Here is a 21,118-nt window from a genome sequence, read left to right as displayed (position 1 = left end):
TCAACCTGAAAACGCCCAAGCCCAAGCTGGGCAACAAATGTATACAATCCAAGCAAGGCTTCCCAAAATAGAGTGTGCTTCACCCTCTGAAGTTCAGACGGATCAAATCCTCAGGTGGTCGGTGTGCTTTGATTGCCTAGAACTCCGCTTTCTTTATGCTTTACATTAGACCATGAGTTTGGAAGGCAGCGGCCCCATCTACAATTCTGAACGCATATATCTGTATCCTAAACTATTAATGAATTGGTTTCCCAATGTTCTAAGTGTTATAGTAAAATACTTTTCTTAAACAGTTCAGTTCCTATCAGTGAATAAATCTACACTTTGAAAATGTTATGTTCTCTCCTCCTCTCCCAACACTTACTCCACAAATTCATGCTCTCCAAGATTGGCAAATGTGTATCCGTGGTAGCCAAAAACATCTCCTGTAAAGAACTTGATGCTATTTTTGTGACAGAGCTGGTCAACTTTAACTATCACATCCTTGGAGCAGCAAGTCAGACATACCTGCAGAAAGAAAGAAATTGGCTGGGTGTGAGTTTTGCAAACTGTGAATCACTGCCCTGATGTCTCAATAAATCTTAATGAACAGTCTCTCTGGGCATGTCTAAAGCTAGTTTCAAACTGGTACAACAGGTTCTTTGGATCCTATGGTTAGAAGACAAAAGAAAAGTTGCAGGTTTCAGTATGTGGAAAATGTAAATTATGAGACTTTCTGCAACCAAAACAAAATGTGTTTAGATAGAAAGTAAAAGCCATTCAATGAATTTGGTTCCCCGTGATCCAGGAAATGTATATAAACCACATTTCATAAAAAGGAAAAAGACAGTAATAACTTAGTGTAAATTACTTCTAAGTGGTTAAATATATTAAAATCAGAATAAGCTACAGCGAGAAGCAAAACTTGTTTTTTAAATGGACCCAAAGGCCACGTTGAAACACAAGGGCATTTTTTTTCTCTCCCCTTCTTTTGATTGATATGCTAAGATGAAGATGATAAACTAGTCCTGTTCAGATTATTTTTCCAGTTTTCCATGTGAAATTTTATCTGAATATAAGGACAAAAGAAAAGGTTACTGACCAAGTGACCTCCCATTCAGATTCAGAACTGGTGATTTACTCTGTGGAATATCAATGCTGCTCTGAAGCCTGTAGGTTCTGTTCCAATAAGTTGAAGTATTGGAAATGGCTAAATTTTACTGTACAAAACACCATCTTTTCAGAAGAAACTTTCTGATCAGCGCCAAGAAGACAACTTCTAAATTACACATGTTCTCTTCTGAACATAGAAAAGTTAGAAAAGAAATTACACAAGGACACGTTTGGTAGAAACTCTCTACTCTTGTCTGGCAGCCTGAACACTGAAATAACACTCAGAAATGTGTGCCTCTGGTGTCATTCAAAGGACACAGCCTCCCAAGGAAAAAGCAAATATAAAAGGTAAGACACCCACAGTTGAACATGCAATCAACTGACCAAATGGAAGCCTGCAGAGTCAGAAGTGACTGTCAAACCTACTAGGGACCAGTCAAAGATGGCCTTTGAGGCAGGCATGCTTGCCCGTGCACATGCAAGCAACTGGAGCGATGCTTCAGTTCTAACAAAGCTTCTCTCTAATTGCTAGAAGTTTAAAGGACACTTAGAATAAACCAAATGTGGTTACTATGAATAAAGAAATGAAAAGAAGCCTTTTGTCCAAATGGAAAATGTTCCAGTATTTGGAGTTACAAAATAGAATGAATTAAAAAGGGGGGAAAAAGACAAAATGCACAGACGATCCATCATTCTGTGCTCATATTTGAACAGACGCACATATGAAATAATAACAGTGCGAAAAACAAACTACTCAACCCAAATTCTAACCTCTTGTGTAATGGACCTTTCATTTAAAAACCAAGTAGATCATCTGTGAATACTTCACGGTTATCCAACATTTGTATAGCTTTGTCCCAGGGTACAGGGAACCATGTCTGAAAGGTCACAGACATTGAAACAGAATTTAACTTATCCTTTCACCTCTGCATAAGATTTGGCGGCGAAACCAAATGAGGTTGGATACGCCTCATTTGGCCTGTGAGTACAGTGATTTGGTCTAGTTATCCATGGCAACATGGCCCAAGTGGCTGTGTGAAAGAGACAGATCAAGATCAGGTGTGCTCTTTTTAAAGACAAAACACAAGCTGTAGTTTGATATTTCTAACAAACAACAAAAAAAAAACGACTGCTGCAGAAGTGAATCACCCACTTGTTAAGTTTTTGGGAGAAAACATTCGCAATAAAAATTTATCAAAGCAGATTCTGGAAAGAAGACAAAACACCGATGATGAAACCTGGTCCAGGCGAACATATGCCCAAAGAAACCAACAGACAGCAACTCACAGCTAAGCAGATCCAACTACCTACCAACACATTCTATCTACTAAAGCGGTATGCTAACTTTAAAGAACACAACTTACACACTTACTTGGGTGAAAGCTCAGAACTCGAGATTTGTTATAACGCTCTCGTATATCCACTATACATATGACCAGTGCTTTAACCTGCTGAATTCCCACAGATCGTACACACTCTATGAAACTTACAGCATCAAACTGAGTGAAAAACGACTCAGGCTTCTTTTCTATATTCTCAGTGTCCACCTTCACATCCACCATGGGGTTGAGATTCTGGGCTCGCTCCAGAGAGGCTTCGGCCCTGTTTCGGCCAACGGACCCAGTCCGGATCAGGAACTGAGCTCCGGGGTCTTCCAGAGATACCTAGGAAGAGTTTTTTTAAATACTTCAATTTGAGGGAAAACAAATCTCAAAGACAATGAACTTTTAAAGGATAGCTAAAATACCTACCATCTAATTGCATTACTGTTCCCGCAGGAATTTGCCTAATGCAGACTCTCTACACTCTTGCTGTCTGAGGCTTTAAAATAGACATTTAACTTTTACTGGGCATTGACGGTTAAAGAGCACCCCCTTGTGTTTATGAAGAAAACTCACTCTAAACCCAAAAGTCCATTCTTTCTTATACTTACATTTTTTAAAGTGTTAACAAAATGGCCTATTTATCAGTAATAAGAATTTACCAAATACCTTCCATGTGCCCAACTCTGAGCATTAAGAGACAAACATAAATAGTTTCAAGGATGAAGTCCCTGCCTACAAATGGTTTAAAATTAGATCGGGGCAAAAAAAAGCCAGACAAGAATGCTTGAAACCAGCTCTCTTAAATTCAATCACAACTCAGAGGAGATGAGTGGGGGGCTGGAACAGAGGCCTATTTCACCCATAAGACTGGACATCGCAGAGCCTCAGACAGATAATATAATCATTTGACAGTCACCAGTAAGATTATGGACACCATACTGTTCACGAAGCATTTCTTCCCATGTCAAACATCTAATTCAACCCTCATCTGTAAGTATGACCTTGCCAGCTTCACCAAGACTGGTTCACCAGAAGTACTCTCCCCTCCTCACCTCCTGCCAACTATCCACAGCACACACTCTCTCTTACTACCTTTCTTCCAAGAAAATGAGCGGGTCCTCTTCCCATTCAAGGCCAGCCCTCTCACGGCATCTTTGATCCATCCAGCCTGCTTCTTCAGAGCTCTCGCTACGAACCAAGAGGCTCTACATCATACTGGTTAAGAGCAAGTCTCTGGCATAGTTCAAGCAGGATTCAAATCCTGGCTCAACCACTTATGTGTAACCTTGAGCAAGTATGAGGGAATCACATGTAAAATGTAGCTGTTAATAAAAATATTGCACTTACTCATCACTCCATCAGTGTTATTACTACCTGCGCTCTGCTCCCTTGGCCTTTCAGACCCTGACTTTCCTCCTCCCTCGCAGACAGTCCAGTCTCTATATGGGCGCTCCTAAGTGACTGTTCCCAAGGTTTCCATCTCAGAATTATCTTTTCACTCTGTATAGATCCATAAGCCAACTCAATTCCTCCTGCAGTTTCTACCAAAATCTTCTGGTATTTCTCAAATCGCTCTGACAGATTACTTCTTGAATTCTCTGAGTCGTAACTGCCCACCAAGTATTTCCTCCTGGATATCCCACAGGCCCTTCATATTCGACTCCTGTATTGGCTGTCTCTGTTAACGAGCCCACCAACCACCCATCTAGTCACCTGAACCACAAACCTCGTCTTTATATCCTTGGTATTTCCTTGATAGTAGCCACCTGTTAAGGTCCTAAGAGAATGGGCCTTGCCAGGAGTCAGGCTGACTGGGTCATTGTATCACTAACAACTGCGACCCTGAGTGGGCCAATACTTCAACTTCCTTTCCCTCGGTCTTCTTAGCTGTAAAACAGGAATGGGAATCCCTACATCTCAGGGTTGTAGGGAGGACTAAACGACATAATATGACAGCCCTTAGATGTGTCCAGCACCTTTAGTAAGCTTCACTGCTCAAGTTATTTCTTGCTCTCCTTATGCCCCCATGTACAATCCCATCAGTTCTACCACCTAAGTTTTTTCTCATCTCTGTGTGCTTCTTGTCCTATCACCAGTAGCACTACTCAGACCCTTTCCATCTCTCACCAAAACTGAAGAAGCCTTCTAAGTGGTCTACCCTGTATCTCGTGCCGACCATAGCTGTAATCAGTGTTGTACCGAAAGCCAAAGCTGACCAGGTCACTCCTTCCCGCTGGAAACGCTTCAATGAATCCTTATCACCCAGAGGTTTACGTAAAAGCTTATGGCACTGCTTGCCAGCAGGCTCTTCATGACGTGGACCTACCTGTAACCTGCTCGCGCCCCCCCCAGCTCTTTGGGTTTGTAAAAACTCTAAAAACATGCTAAAAACACCAAACTGCTTGTTAGACTCTATTTCTTTCATGCTGCTTTGTGCCACTGCTTATGTCCCCTGCCTAAAACACAGTCCCTCAACTTATACACCTCTACTCGTTCTTTAAGACTCAGCTCAGGTCAAAATTCTAGAAAAGACTTTCATGTCCTGTTACCATGACCTGATTCAGGGAGCCCACTCTGATTTCTGGAAAAAATTTGAGAATGGGAACCAAATGCTGTGCATCTTTGTATCGCCAGGACCTAGAGAAAATACTTCAGGGTGGCAGCAGCTGCTCTTGGATGCTTGTTGGTGTAAACAAAATGAAAAAAAACTCTAAGGGGCAGGAATTCATATCCTCATTTACTAGGTGAGCAAAATGAGTCTCTGAGAGGTCAGGTCCCTTGCCCAGCTCAAGGATGTGGGTTTTGATCCCAAGTCTGCACGATTACAAAGCTTCTACGCTGTCCCCCTGGAATGTTCCTACTCAGAGAAACAAGCAAATTGCAAAGGGCAGGCCAAACACAGAGTGTTCCTGAACTACAACATTTGTGAGATGGAGTCAAGCTGACTGGGAACAGGTTATAAAGCTAGTGGTTCTCAACCTTCCCTGTTCTTCTCACTTGGAGAACTTTGGTTTTTAAAAGCTCACTGAATATTCTAAGGCACAGACAGGCCTGTGAACCTCCGTTAGGCCTTTCTGTCTATGCACTCCAACACCAGCTAGCATTCATCACTGGACTGGGGGTAACAGAACTCTATCAGGCACCCCTCAGTGTTACAGTGCTGTTCCGCCATCTTGGATTCCCCCAACCAGATGAGGAAGCCACCGTCCTCGAGTGGTTTCCCTTTTCCATGGCAAGGGCCTCCAAGTTTAGGAAATAGCCTTCCTTGTGTGGCCACTCTTACCCTCTCAGCATTGCAAACCAATTCTTCCTCGAGATGGGGTGCTCCTGCCTCTAGGGGGCACTGTAGTTGGGCAGATGTCAAAGCAGCCTATGCTTAAACCATTCCTACCGTATTTCCCAGAAAGACCTAGCATGATTTTTCAGGAGGCTCGTAATATACGCCCTACCCCCAAAATAAGCCCGTTAAGATCGTCAGCCAGATGGACGCATTTAGTACGTCCATTGCAACACACAATGGACGCATTGAATTAAAAAAATTAATATACAATATAAATATTACTATTGACATTAATACTTACATGATAATATAAATTATAATTATTTGTAAATACCCAAGTGGGTGCCTTGGGACGAGAGGTAAATGCCTATGTAAACAGATGAACTCGAGACTTATTGCCGAATGACCAATCAGAGTACAGACACAACGCTCGAATAACGTGTGCACTTGATAACGAACGGAAATAGTTGTGTCTAATATGAATCTTCATAATTCAATACGTCGTGTGTTGTAATGGACGTGCTTAATGCACTCATGAAATAAAGAAACGTTTTCTGAATTTAGGTGCCTGCAATTTTTCGTCGCTTTTGTGTGGACCATCATTCTTAACTGTCATCATTTTTGTTGCCACTCCTGTCTCGTAAGTCTTCAACACTTGATTTAATGGTAGATTTTAAGGGAATAACATTTTGATGCCCAGACAAGATGAGTGAAAAAAGAAAGCGATTCCGTCGAGTACAAGAAAGGAATCGTGGAGGACTCCGGGCCAAGAATCTTATGGCTTTCTGTAAAGAGAAGTCGGTCCGAAAATGGCGAGCAGAGTACAGTAACCTCAGTCAACAGGTGGAGGAGGGAAATATTAAGAAGCAAAGGTGTGGATCACGTCGGCAACCATTATTTCCTGAGCTGGAAGACATCATCTGTGAATGGATTGCTGACAGGAGAGCAAAGGCTTTGGTTGTGCGCAGGGCTGATATTCAAGCATTTGCCCTTGCAGTGCCACCACAGTTAGAAATATCCCCAGATACAAAGCATCACCACACTGGCTGGATGGCTTCCTTCAGCAATATGAAATGTCTCTGAAAAGATCGATAACACTGTTCAAGCTGGAAGATACTGAAGTTATTAAACGTGCACTTGCATTCAAGTCCTTTGTTGATGGCATCGACTTTCCTAAGTGCCAACTCTCCAACACGATTGCAATGGATGAAACTGCAGTGTTTATGGCCCAAGGATCTCAAACGACAATTGATCAGAGAGGTGCCTCGTCAATCTCCATTCCCTCTACTGGTTATGAAAGTGCACGTATTACCTGTATTTTGGCAATTCGTCTGGATGGAAAGAAAGCCCCACCTCTAATCATCACTAAGGGCAAGAAAGATAAGGTTGAATGTATTTCAGGCGTTTATGTTCTTGAAACCAAAAAAGCCTGTGCACGCAAGCAGTTGTAAGGAAGTGGGTTGATTTAATGCCCCCACTTGTTTAGCAAGGTGGCCAAAGAGGTCTGCTAGTCTGGGATTCAGCCAGGACTCACCGCGCTAAAGACATGAAGCACTTCCGTGCAGAGAGAAGAATAGATCAAATAATGATTCCCGTAGGAATGACCGCCTATCTCCAGACTCTTGATATTGCAACAAACAAGCCATTCAAGGACCATTTGCGCATGGAAATCAATGACTACATTGAAAATAGAACGGAGAGAAATCAGCCTGGAAACTTTGTGAAGCCTAGCCTGGAAGAGGTCGGGACTTGGGTGAAGAATTCCTGGGATGAAATCACTGACGGCTGTGTTGCCAATGCACCACGAGCTACATGGACAAGACGTGCTCGTTTAAGGAGAGCTTTGTTGCTGGACATGAGACTGGGGTCAATGGTTCTACAGGAAATGGAGTCGCAAGAAATTCAAGCAGGAATCCGGGGTTTGGAGAGTTATGACGATGTTCCAGAAGAAGACAACATGACTGTATTTGAATAAATGTAGATCTTTGTACATGAATAAATGAATAAATGTAATTGTTGTGCATGAATAAATGTAGATTGTTGTACATGAAAAATTAAGACATCCCCTGAAAAAAAGCCCTAATGCGTCTTTTGGAGCAAAAATTAATATAAGACTTGGTCTTATTTTCGGGGAAATTTGATAGCCTGGCAGGAATTTTCTTTCTGTAGGTTTTTGAATCAAGTCAAAAATCGATTTGTGATTGTGATATAAGTAAGTCAACCCATATTTCTCTTCATACTGAAGAATTTTTAAAAACTCAATAATTCCAGATACTATTTTTCTTCTAAAACCCAGAACAAGGGGAGCTTTTAAAAATTTCACTAAAATTTACTTTTGTCCACAAAGCCTATATACCTCACTCTATGTGCTAGGTTACTTAGTGTGAGACAGGACCCCTGTTCATTGCCTAAAAGGAAAGAATAACACAAGTTGTATCATGTGACAATACAATCTTGGAAGTATTTTACCTAAAATACTGTCCACAAAAATTGAGGGGAAAAGATAACATTTTTAAAAATCAACAAAATATTAGTATCTATAGAAGCCATGTAGGTGGAGTGTCAAACACTGTTCTCTCTACCTCTGTATATATTTGAAATTTTCTATTAAAAAAAAACCTAAAATGTCACTGAAGCATGAGAATGTAGAGAAAGCAGCAGTTAATTTCACCTTAGACAGGTCACAGGAACGCTACATTGGAGTTGGGCTCTATTACTATCAATTAAATAACATTATATCATACAATTATTATTAATTATTGGGTATATAACAAGTATCCAATAATTAATAATAATTGTACGATATAATGTTATTATGTGCAGGCACTACGCTAAGCAGCCCGCATACATTCTCTCTGATCCAATGTTTTCCAAAGTAATATCTATGATCCATCTACACAAGATCTCCTGAGCACCTTTAAATTTTTTTCAATTTATTTAATTGAGTTGAGATAGTTTTTTTTTTCGTTTTTATTTTTTTTATTTTTTATTGTTTATTAGTTTCAGGTGTACAAGACAAGGTAATACTTAGACGTTCATCATTTATATCCCTCACACTGTGAACCCCCCTCCCCCCATCCACTATCCCTCCGACCTCACACCGAGCCATCACATTATATATATAAAATTATAGTTGGCATTCATTAATGTTTAGCTTCTGGTGTACAATGCCATGATCAGGCATCCACAGTATCTCTGAGGTGGTCTCCCAAATAGGACGCATGTCCATCGGATACCCAACAAAATCTTTACAACATTATAAGATAGTTTTTTAATGTATGTACTCCTGAGCCTCATCTCAGAGCCTCAAAATAGAATCATGAGGATGGGGGTGGGTGTGAAGGCTATACCATGACTAAGCCCCAAGGCAATTATCCATTTTTAATTAGTTATTCAGGTGACTCATGGCACAAATTGGGTCCAAGGGAGAAGTTAACTACACTTTCCAGACAAGAGCAAGCTCAACAAGGGGACAGGAGTCTCCCCTGGTCGCCCACGTAGGATGAGCTGGAGCTGAATTCAAACCCAGTGCTAGCACTCGCGATCGGGCTCCCAAGGCTATAGTTCCATTAACGACAGCCAGCCCTCCTTTCACAGCGCTGAAGGGGCAAGCAGGAACTCCCCAAATCTCCAAGTGTTTATACTGAAAAGGAGAGACTGTGAAGGAAAGTGACAAGATGGCTGCACATCTCACCTGTTCATGATCCAGCATGGTCAGTCCTTTCACTCCTGCCAGGATGAGATTCTTGGCAATTTCAGCCCCGAGTCCTTTCATGCCGACAAGCAACACCCGGGAGGCCCGCAGCCTGTAAGGCAGACATTGTTAACGGGATGACAGAGATCAGTGGAAGCTCGCCGCATCACAGAAGAACACAACAACAGAATAACAATTTTGGTTTTCACAAAATGCACTGAAGCATTATGGCCTCAAAACTAGGAAACAGACGCTCCAATCTATCCTGCAGAAAAATATTCATTCAACAAATATTTGTTGAGCACCTATGCCAGGCACCTCTCTAAGGTGTGGAAATACAGCAGTGAATAAGACAGACATCATCCCTGACCTTCCAGAGCTTATACTTCATGAAGGAGATAAACAAATAAGATGTCAAAAGTTAAAAAAAATCAAGCATCATACGGATCAAGATTGACAGAGGATGCTATTTTAGTCAGACTCATCAGGAAGGCCTTTCTGAGAAGGTACTGGGCACAAATCAAAACGAAATAAAGGATGAAGAGAAGCTATTTGGGAGAAGAGCATTCTGGGTAGAGAAAGCAGCAAGTGCAACAGCCCTGAAGCAGGAGTGCTTGGCATGTTTCAGGGACAGGAAGAAGGGCATGAGCAAAGGGAACAATGGTAGTAAAGGAGGGTGTAGACAGAACCAGGGGCTACCTCATGAAGACTCTTACAGGCATTGTAAGGATTCTGGATTTTATTCTAAGCCTGATAGAAAGCCATGGGGGGAGAGGGGTTTGGAGGGGAAGTCACAGTTAAGGTGAGAGGATGATGGCTTGGACTATTCAGATAAAAGAGATGGGAAGGGGTACTATTTAGGTTATAACACACAAGCAAAAACGTGGCAGCATGAAAGAGGGTGTACCTAGGAAATGTTTGTAGCATTCTAATTGTAAATTGACAGCAGATGAAGCTAACAAAAGATGGTCAGAGATTGGGTTATCCCAAGAAGTGTGGACTTAATTCTGAGGTCAGCGGAAGGCAGTATACAAGCAGGTCCACAATATCTTACTTGAAATCCCTTGAACCAGAAGTGTTTCAGAATCAGAAATTTTCAGATTTGAAAAAGGAATAAGGAGTATGGTGTCATATGGGTACTAGACTTATCTAGGTAGGTGATCACTTCACAACGTATATAAATGTCTAATCACTATGTTGTACACCTGAAACTAATCTAATATTGTATGTCAACTGTAATTGGAATTTTTTTGAATAAAAGAATAAAAGAGTTAACATCATGTATTATGAAACAACCCCATCAAGATCTTAGGTGGCACCCTGTAATTAAACTCATTAATATTTCTGCAGCAAATGTATGATTATTCACACTGAAAAGAACAAACTCACATAAATTCAAATTCTGCTGGCCAATGAATTTGCTCTTGGTTTATGAAATGAGTCAATTCTCAACAAGTACCAGTATTGGGGAGAACATGCAGAAACTTTTCCAAAAATGGTTCTAATAATTATGGACATTTGCATGTCATTAGACTAGAAATCTTTAACAAGAAAGTGGCTGATAAAATAGAGTCCTGTGCTGATTCTTGATGCTAGCAGATTTTGGATTTCCTTTGCTGATACAACCAGGGGTAAAATTGGGGCAAGGAGAGAAAATTGACAATATTTTCCTCAAAGGCGTATGTTGGGGCCTCAGCTTCTCCATACCTGCTTTTTTTTCTTCCCCTGCCAAACACAGGTTAGCACACATGAGCCTTTCAAGTGACAATTTCACTTCACCAGAATAGGAGGAAGTTGGGACAAGGGCTTATCGTGTTTCCCTGAAAATAAGACCTAGGTGGACCATCAGCTCTAATGCGTCTTTTAGAGCAAAAATTAATATTAGACCCGGTATTATATTATATTATATTATGTAAGACCCAATCTTATACCAAAAGTAAAGTAAGACCGGGTCTTACATTAATTTTTGCTCCAAAAGACGCATTAGAGCTGATGGTCCAGCTAGGTTTTATTTTCGGGGAAATAGGGTACAAGAGACAAGCAAGGTAAATAACACAAGATGCCAGCAACGAGCAGGTCTCTTATCAGAGACGTATGGCATTATACCAGTGAATGAAAGGAGGAAAGAAAGCTGTCTTTCCAGAGGAGCTCTAATCCCTTGAGAAGCAGCACATACAATAAGCAACGTTTCTAAAAATAATATAGTGTATCTATCAAACCTTTGACATCACAAGTCAAGCACCACCCTTTTACTTCGCCATACCTTCCAGGTCTCCGCGGTCACTATGAGTCCAGAAGCCCTCCCCTTACCTGGCCCCAACACTGCTGCACCTTGAATTCCAGGTTCTAGGTTCCCGTTCAGCCTGCGTGACTGGGTTTCGCCTGTCGACTGCTCAGTACCTCAAGGACACAGCTAGAACGGCCCAGCTGTCTCCTAGGAATCTGTTTCTTCAAACATTCCCAATGGCCTCATCTCCAAACCGACTGTTCTCCTTGTGTTCCTTCAGCAACAGGCACTGCCCATCTCACGTGCCCTCCAGGCCTGAAGACCTGGGTTTAAATTGTGATTCTGCCACTTCCTACCTGTGTGACCTGGACAAGCTCTAAACTTCAGTTTATTCACTTGTGAAATGGGGACACCAATTCTGACTTCATGTAATTTAATCCCTCTGACAACCTGGTAAAATGTGTGTGCAAAGCCATCTAGCATAACCCCCGGCATACACAAATGCTCAGTACATGCTTAAACTTAATTTCTCAATCCCCACTGTCTTAGTTATAAAATGGTTCAATGACGGGTTTCATTCCGATTTTCAAAAATATCTAACAAAAAATATCTAAAACTGGCATTTAAAACCATTCAGTACAGGCTCCCCTTACTTTCCCAGCCGTAGCTCCCACTACCACCAAATTACTCACGCCCAAACGTGCCCTCAGTTTCCCACCTTCAGACTTTAAATCACAAGACCCCACACACCTGAAATGCACCCCCTCTTTCTTTCTCTGCCTAGTCATGCCTTCCTCCAGACTTCAAACTCCAAATCGAGTGCCATTTCCTCCCAAGTCCTTTCTCATCATGGCAGACTCAAGTGAGCACTCTCCTCTGAACTCAGAGCAACGCCACATAAAAATGCCCGATGAGAGTCACGTGGCCTCTCCACGATCCCTACATCCTGTGGAGCTCTCCAGACTCAGACTGCTGGTGAGATTTTTATTCAGCTGGCATCACCACTGAACATGTTTATGTTGCTAACCCTTAACTGTGCTAGGGACCCTGAGACTGCAGCTTAGTTACGGCTCAATTACATAAAAAGCACTTAAAATAGTATCTGGCACATAGTCAGCACCTAATGAATGTCAGCTATTATTCTCACACTGATGCAGTGTGAGAATGGTTCCTACAATTGCCCTTGTAGGAACCAATCCTATAGAAATATTCAAGTGGGCACAAAAATCCTGTACAAACATATTCACAGTGGCATCGTCCATCTGCTTCCCACTACCTCGTCACCACCCTGACCAGAGCCACCATCATCTCTCGCCTACAAAACTACAAACACCTTATACCTGGTCTCTCTGCTTCCCCTGTCCCCATCTCAGGTAGAGACCTTTTAAAATGTGAACCAGATCATGCCACCCACCAGCTCAAGTCTTTCAGTGGTTCCCTATGCAAGTTCCGCACGCTGGACTCACGGCCCTGTGTATCCCGCCCAGCTCGTCTCACTTTCTGTCCCTTGGTAACTTGCCCACAGCCATGCTGGCCTTCCTTGATCCCAGAAAACACATGCTTGCCCCCACCACAGACTTTGCCATTAATTGTCCTCTCTGCTTCTTCCCCCAACTTTTCACATGACCCATCCTTTAGGTCTCAGATCAATTGTCACCTCCTTAGAGCAGTCTACATTGGCCACCATTAATACAAAATATGTCCTCTTCTATCTGGAATTATGCTACCTGCTTGTAAGTTCATTGCCCATTCCCCTATTAAAATGTAAACTCCAGCCTAAAATATGGGGTGATGGTTATAAACACCCCAGAAACCACTGTATCTCTACAGCCATGACTGTGCTTGGCACCTATTATACTGCTACACAAATAGCGGTTGAATTAATAGATCGGCAGAATTACGTAAATCTGGCATGTAATAGTAGTTAACACTTATTGAACACCATGTGCCCAGCACTGTTCCAACTCTTTATATGTATGACGTCATTTAATCCTCATGACAATCTTTTGAGCTGGTCCCTTGTTACTCCTATTTTACAGCTGAGAAAACAGGCACAAAGGGGTTAAGTAACCAAGGTCACACAGCTGAAAAGTGGCTAACATGATCAGCTAGTAGGTAAGGGCAACAATGAGGCAGAGCTATTAAGATGGTGACTCTGAGGCCACACTGCCCTGGTACACACATACTATGGGAAACTAGGCAGCCATCGAAAAGAGTAAAATAATAATGGCACTTAACACTTATTAAACAGTTACTGTATGCCAAGCATTGTTCTAAGCAATTGAAATGTATAAATTCTGTGAGGCAGGTACTATTATTATTCTCATTTTACAGATGAGAGCTGAGTGGGATAAAAAATCACGCCCTAATCCCTGGGACCTATGAATAAATTAATTTACAAAACAGAAGGAACTTTACTGGTGTGATTCAGGATTTTGAGATGGGGAGATTACCCTGGTAGGTCCAAATAATCAAAAGGGTCCTTACAAAGAGGGAGGCAGAAGAGGTCCGAGTCAGAGAAGCAAATGTGATTGACAAAAGCAGGGGCCATAGTCAGAGAAGAGATTTGAAGATGCTATGCTGCTGGCTTTGGAGATGAAGGCAGGAGCCGCGAGACAAGGGATGCAGGTGGTTTCTAGGCACTAAAAAGTCCAGTAAACATTCTTCCCTAGCGCCTCCACAGGGAGTGTGGCCTCCACACCTTGATTTTAGCCCAATGAAACTGATTTCAGACTTCTGACCTCCAGAACAGTAAGAGGATAAATTTGTGTTAAACCACTATTTGTGGCAACTGTTACAGTAGGAAGAGGAAACTAATACACTAAGGCACAGAGTCCTTAAGAAACTTGCCAAAGATCACACAGCTACCAAAAGGTAAAGCAGATACCAGCTCAGGCAATATGTGCTCTTAAAAGTTATATTGCCTCTCAATATCACAATAAATGTAAAATTACATAGTGACATACTGTGTTTATAGTCCACTGCTAACAACAATGGCAGTAATTACATCCACAGAGGGCTCGCTAAGTGCCAGGCGCTGCTAGGTACGTAACATACTGTGTTTCTCTGAAAATAAGACCTAGCCGGACAATCAGCTCTAATGCGTGTTTTGGAGCAAAAATTAATATAAGACCTGGTCTTATATTATGTTAGATAAGACCGGGTCTTATTAAATTTTGCTCCAAAAGGCACATTAAAGCTGACTGTCCGGCTAGGTCTTATTTTGGAGGAAACACAGTAGTATCTTATTGAAACCTTGACTGTGGTTCTTCACCATTTTTTTCTCTCAGAAAAAAACCATACACGCCATAAACGTTGTATAAAATTTCTCTTCCTAAAAGTCCGAGGCTCCACAGACCCCAAGGGTAGGCCATCATGCTTCCACAGACAAGGATCCATGTCTGCCTTGACGAAGAAAAAAAACTGAGGCTCAGGAAAGGTGTCCAAGCTCTCACAGCTAATGCGAGGCCAGAGCTAAGATCAGAATTCATTTCTGACCATGATCTATGATTTTTCCTGTGTCTCCCCCATGCTGCTTTGTATACAGTATGTGCTAGATATATATATGGTGGTTTATTGTCCTCTCTTTGACTTCTGCTACCACATGAACATCTTTTAAATTTCTGGGAACGAAGGACTCAGAAACTTTTAATCTTTTTAATCTTTGTCATAAACTTTTAATCTTTGTCATAATCTTTTAATTCACAGTACACACTGCAAATTAAGTCAAGTCAATGAATTCCACTATGGTTAAAACCCCTTAAAGCTACCAAATTCACATCCAAACCACCCTTGAAAGCCTAATGTATGAGTGAGTCATGCAAAAATCTGGTCTAAGACAATTTCAAGTAGGGTAAGCACAAAGCCCCCGAGGCCACGAAGAGCTTTAGCATATTTGAGGAACCAAAAGACTCAAGCAGCTTGAATGGAGTAAGCAGGGAGACAGGAGGCAAGGTCAAGGAAGGCAATGGATTTCAAAAGCTTTGGATTTTATTCTGAGTACATATACCAGGAAATCACTAAAAGCCTTAGGCAGGACTGTTGTAATCTGATTTTTTCATTTAAATCTGTTCAGCTGCTGTGTGGAGAGTATAGATAGAGTCAGGAGTGGAACAGGGGAGACCCATGAGGAAAACTGAGGTAATGAGACGGTGGGTGTGGCTTGGATTAGGAAATGAAAGGTAAATGAGATCAAGATGGAAGCAGAATGACTGGACTTCCCAACAGACTGGATGTGGGCCTAAGAGACAGCGATGAACAAAAGAACAAGGTTTCTGGTCTGTGCCACAGGACACACGGTGGGGCCATCAGCATTTCGCAGAATTGACCACTGTCTCCTTCTAGGAATAGTCTCGTCTTCACTTAACAGTACAGCACTTTTCATTTAAATCAACATTACTGTTCCATCCATCTGCCCATTCATTATATTACTTAAATGTCTTGTCAGAATCCAAAATACAATTTCAGACCGCTCCCCACAGTGACCTGCTTGGGCCAATCTGCAACTCGCACCGTCCTCCGCCTCCTTCCGGAGCCCCCGACTCCTGCCTGACATCTGCTTATATATCTCAAGCTACGTCCTATGAAGTTTCCCTTCCTTTATTGCAGGAGATTTATACTTGTCAAATAATTGTAGCTCTCATTCACTGAATGGACACTACTCATGCATTATCCCATTTAGTGCTCCACAATCTTATAAAGGAGATTCTACTATCTCCATTTGATAAATGAGAAAACTGAAGCAACAGAGAAGCTAAGAAATGTATCCAAGGTTAAATAAATAACAAGTTCTGGAGTTGAGAGTCAAACTCAACTATTCACCACTACCAACCACTAAGTAGGAGAACATGGTCGTTAAACAAACCAGGACAGGCCTCCAAGTACATGCTCAGTCCCTTTAATGACAAATATGAGCCTATATAACTGCTGAAGTCTTGTGACCGGCCAGCAGTGTTGGGTACCGAATGCCTAACAATAGGGCAAATTTTGTAGCAGCTTTTTTGTAAAGTCTAAATTTCAGAGTTGGAAGAGTCCTTGAAAGATTTATTCACATTTACCTCTTCTTTTTGCAGATGTGGAACCTAAGGCATATGGGATTTACCCAAGAGCAGAGAGCTAGTTAGCAGAGCTGGGAATTGAACCCAGGTGTTTGGTTTTACTAGGTCTTTGCAATGTACAATCATTTCATCCACCCAACAAATTTCTAAATGTCTATACACTTGCAAGCACTAGAAATTGAAGAGACCAGTCAAAACCCACATCTTAATTATTGGACATTTTTAAACTGCTTACCCTCATGGAGCTTATAATCTGCTTCCCTCTTTCTAGTGACCCTTCCTCTTTCAGATATGGGATACATTATTGGTGAGGGGAAGAAAAATCAGACACACCATTGTTGTGAAATGCAGTGCAAAACCTGTGCAGCACACAGTGTGAGGACATACACAACTGCCAATTTCAACACTTGTCTCTATGTTAACTGGACTGAAAAAAATGAGCCTCTGTGGTGGAAAATGGAGCTGTCGTGGAAATAGCAGTGAACCTGAAGTTAGTGACTATGAATCCAGTGCTAATCCTATTTATTTGGTGTGTGACCTCAGAAGAGTTTGCTCCTTTCTCTAAACCTCCTCCATAAAACAAGCTCTGCACCACAGCAAGAGATGCAAATTCACATTCTCACAGGAGCTGGGAAATGATGAGGTGTGATCAAAAAATACAGTGAATGTTTAAATTTTAAAAAATTACAGTAAAAGACACTGCCATTAATCCCCCTCAAAAGACTCCCTCTTGTTTCGAACACATCCCATCGTTCTTGCCACTTTCGGAAGCAGTTCTGGAAGTCCTCTTTCATGAGTGTCTTTAGTTGCACTGTTGTGGCTGCCTCGATGTCCTGAATTGATTCCATTGATTCCATCATGACAATGATAAAGGATGAAATCTCCAGTGAATGCTACTGCTCCTAACATCAAGGTGATGTTAACTGTGTTTTTTGACCTCGATAGAATTGTGCGAGCCGAGTTTGGACTCGGGAACACTACAGTGAACTCTGATTATTATAAAGGCTTATTAAAGTGTTTAAGAAACCACGTGCAAGAAAACAGCCTGAGAAATGGGCAAATGGTTTCATCCTTCATCATGACAATGCTGTGTCACACATCGCTTCTGGTATACGGCAATTTCTGTCAAATAACATTACAGTGTGTCCTCATCCACCTTATTTACCGGATCGGGCACCATGTGACTTCTGGCTCTTCCCCAAAGTCAAAATGATCGTGAAAGGTACATGTTTTGAATCGATTCAGGACATCAAGGCAGTCATAACAGCGCAACTAAAGACATTCATGAAAAAAGACTTCCAGAACTGGCTCAGAAAGTGGCGAGAACAATGGAATAAGAGTGCTTGAAGCGAGGGGGTGTGTTTTGAGGGGGATTAATGGCAATGTATCTTTTACTGTAATAATGTTTGTATATTTAAACATTCACCGTATTTTTTTTATCATACCTACTATATCAATGCCTGAAGCTGAAATGATGGAGACAATGGCAGAGAACCCATGCTCTGCATAAAAGAGGCAGCCTCTACTTAGCTCCAAGTAATGTGTGGTTGTCTGACCTTTCTATATTTCAAAAGACAGAAATCAGAAACTCTATGTGAAACTTCCAGATGGGGGATCTTCTCATTACAAAAACTTTCAAACATACAGAAAAGTAGAAATAGTTAACATTTTGCCCTATTGACTTACCCACATACCTATCCCATGGCATTTCATGCCTTTCGCGTGTATCTCCAAAAATATGACATTCTCCTTCATAACCATACTATTACGGTATCACATCTAGAAAATAATCCCCACGTATCACCTAACAGGGCTGAATATTCAAATTTCCCCTACTGTCTGAAAGATGTTTTTGTAGAAGTTTTCTTCTTGAACCCGAATCCAGTCAAGGTTCATATCTTGCATTTGGCTCCACCTCTTTACTCTTAATCTAGAACAGTCCCTCCATTTGTGTTTTTCCATGACATTGACTTCTGGAATAGAACTAACGCAGTTGTCTTGTCAAGTTTCATATTCTAGACATCGTATCAGTACCTCAATAGTGTCCTTTAATTTGTTCTTCTGTTCTCCAACAGCATGTTTAGAGTAAAGATAGATATTCAGCAGGAAAATGTCAAAGATGCTGCACTGAAGTTCTTATTTCACACATCAGAAGGCACATTATTAATAATCGCCTCCAAGAGACAAACGAGTTTTTATTTTTCTTTTGTTTGAATATTATGTTGGCCTCATGGGTTCTAAATCATTAAATATCATTAAAGGAAGTTGAGTTTATTCTTTCTGATGCTCAAACTTTCCCTAATTTGGCCAGTTCTCTAGATTTTAATTTTTTAATTTTTATTTAAGTGTTTTTCCGGGACCCATCAGCTCCAAGTCAAGTAGTTGTTTCAATCTAGCTGTGGAGGGCGCAGCTCACAGGGCCCATGTGGGGATCAAACCGGCAACGTTGTTGTTAAGAGCGCCGCGCTCTAACCAACTAAGCTAACCGGCCGCCCCCAATTCTCTAGACTTTAAAGCTGGCAAGGAATTTCAAAAAATGTAAAACACTGTATGAGATACAGGCCAGTTTTTAACCTCTAGACTATGAGTTTCCCTGGGAAGGCCCGTTTTAATATTATTACTCTCCCTTCCAGTTCTGACAACATTGGTCCACCATCACAGAGGCAAAACTGTAGCCAGAATGCAGTCTGCCACCTCCCATTTCAAAAGGAACCCTAGTAGCCTCCAGAGTTCTTCTATCACACCTGGAGTCCCCTTAGAAGCAAGGGAACTGTCCCTCTACCTTCAATCTGCTTTGAGGAACCTCCTTCCTGTCTATACAGGGGAGGAAATCACTGCCCTTCCTACTCCAGAGAGCTGTTGGGAGACAGTTGAAACATGGACATGGGAACACTGAAACTCAGTCAGATTGTCTCCAAATATAGATTCCAAGTTATAGAGGACCCTTTCCTTCCCTTCCAGGATCCTCGGCCAATCTTTTTCAGGTTCTCGGAGTTCAGTACATCTCCACTACCTCAGAGGAACTCCGGCCTCTCAAGAATTCCATACCCTGACTTTAATTTGTCCCTTATGTCATCTACTCCCCAGAAGCCCCCATCCGTTCCTTATTGCTCCTCAGATGAGTCACACCCATCCCTCTGACACTTCCCTTATTACATTCCTATTTAACCCTCACCAACTTTACCCCACCACAAACAAAACTACCTGCTATCCCCAATTCCTTGGATCAACCTTTCTAGTACACTTAGGAGTCCTAAACACTCCGGTCCTTCAAACAGCAGCCCCTAAAATCAATCAACCCCACCATTACTTAACATATTATTTATGTTTGCCTCCAACACCAGAATGTAAATTCCATGTTGAGTACGGAGTCTGTTTGGTTCCGGGCAGTTTACGCTGCGCCTAAAACAATGCTTGAGACAGGTGCTGGATAAATATTCCATCACACCAATCACCTCTTTGAAAGACCTCGTCCCCTTGCATAACTCCTCCTCAATGCCCCGGGTAGGCCAAACCGGTCCTGTCGGGACACACCCCACACCTGGACACAGCAACCTCTTCAGGCAGCTCCATCCGCCCGAGACTCTCCTCCCAGCCTTTCAAGACTCCCACGAGAAATAACTTGCCGCCAAACTCCTCAAAACCCTCATTCTTTCAGACTGGCCCGCCCACCGCTCAGAAGCTGCGAGAAAGGAAGCTCACATGTTCGGCTGGGCGGTCTCCCCAGCAGCCAGCAGAGAACAGGTCCCCACCTCCTAGGAATGAATGAACTACGCCCCCGCCCCCCCCGCCCCGCTTCATCCCTTATTCCCGAACCCCCGCCCCAGCCTGCACCCCACCATCACCCCATTCGGGCTCCCGAGTCCCCGAGTTTGACTCCTCCTCATCCCCCAGGCCTCCCCCACCCAGCCCCCTCCACAGGCCTCCGATCACTCCCAACGGCCCTCTCACCACCCTGGGACGTCCCCGGGGGCAATGCCTGCTAGAAACACCCCAAATCAACCCTTCCAGTCCTCGCAGGTGGGCTACCACCCCCGGGTACAGAATTCGCGCCTCCCCTCTTCAAATTAGACCCTCTCGCTCCCCGAGGGCGGCTAACGCCTCAGGCCAGACGACCGCTCCAGACCCTCAGCCCCGCAAGCCGCTCCGGCCCTGACCGTTTCTGGGCCTCCAATCCCCAGAGACGAATCTGCCGGTCGTACTGCGCCGCCTCCTCCTCGCTGATACCGCCGCCCGTCTCCTCCTTCTCCACCATGGCGCCGGCTCTCACTGCCTGCGCCCCGGTTCTGCTCAGAAAACCGCCCGCCAGCCCGCTCCTCGCCAACCGCCGCCAGCAGCGTCTGCGCCTGCGCCAGGAACCGCGACTGCGCAGTAGCTCCTCCGCGGGCCAGCCAGCCCGCGGATCCTCGGACAGACCAAGGGGACCTCCCCGGGCTCAAAGGC

The 21,118-nt window shown here is 42.8% G+C and overlaps 1 protein-coding gene across 1 annotated transcript in view; it reads right to left on the bottom strand.

Annotated features, from left to right (window-relative positions):
* The window catches only part of SAE1 (SUMO1 activating enzyme subunit 1), a 63,307-nt gene extending 42,189 nt beyond the window's left edge, over nucleotides 1–21,118 (bottom strand). Inside the window, exons 1-4 of the mRNA XM_081030434.1 lie at nucleotides 20,833–21,118; nucleotides 9,392–9,503; nucleotides 2,583–2,756; nucleotides 365–507 (exon numbers count right to left, since the gene is read on the bottom strand). Coding sequence (XP_080886560.1) covers nucleotides 365–507; nucleotides 2,583–2,756; nucleotides 9,392–9,503; nucleotides 20,833–20,930 — 527 coding nt within the window. The 5' untranslated portion in view covers nucleotides 20,931–21,118. The remainder of the gene's footprint in view (nucleotides 1–364; nucleotides 508–2,582; nucleotides 2,757–9,391; nucleotides 9,504–20,832) is intronic.

Source organism: Rhinolophus hipposideros (assembly GCF_964194185.1).
Source record: "Rhinolophus hipposideros genome assembly, chromosome: 21".
In the NCBI taxonomy this organism is placed as follows: domain Eukaryota; kingdom Metazoa; phylum Chordata; class Mammalia; order Chiroptera; family Rhinolophidae; genus Rhinolophus; species Rhinolophus hipposideros.
Note: the sequence above shows the minus strand (reverse complement) of the source record. Positions and strands in the feature narration are given on the sequence as shown.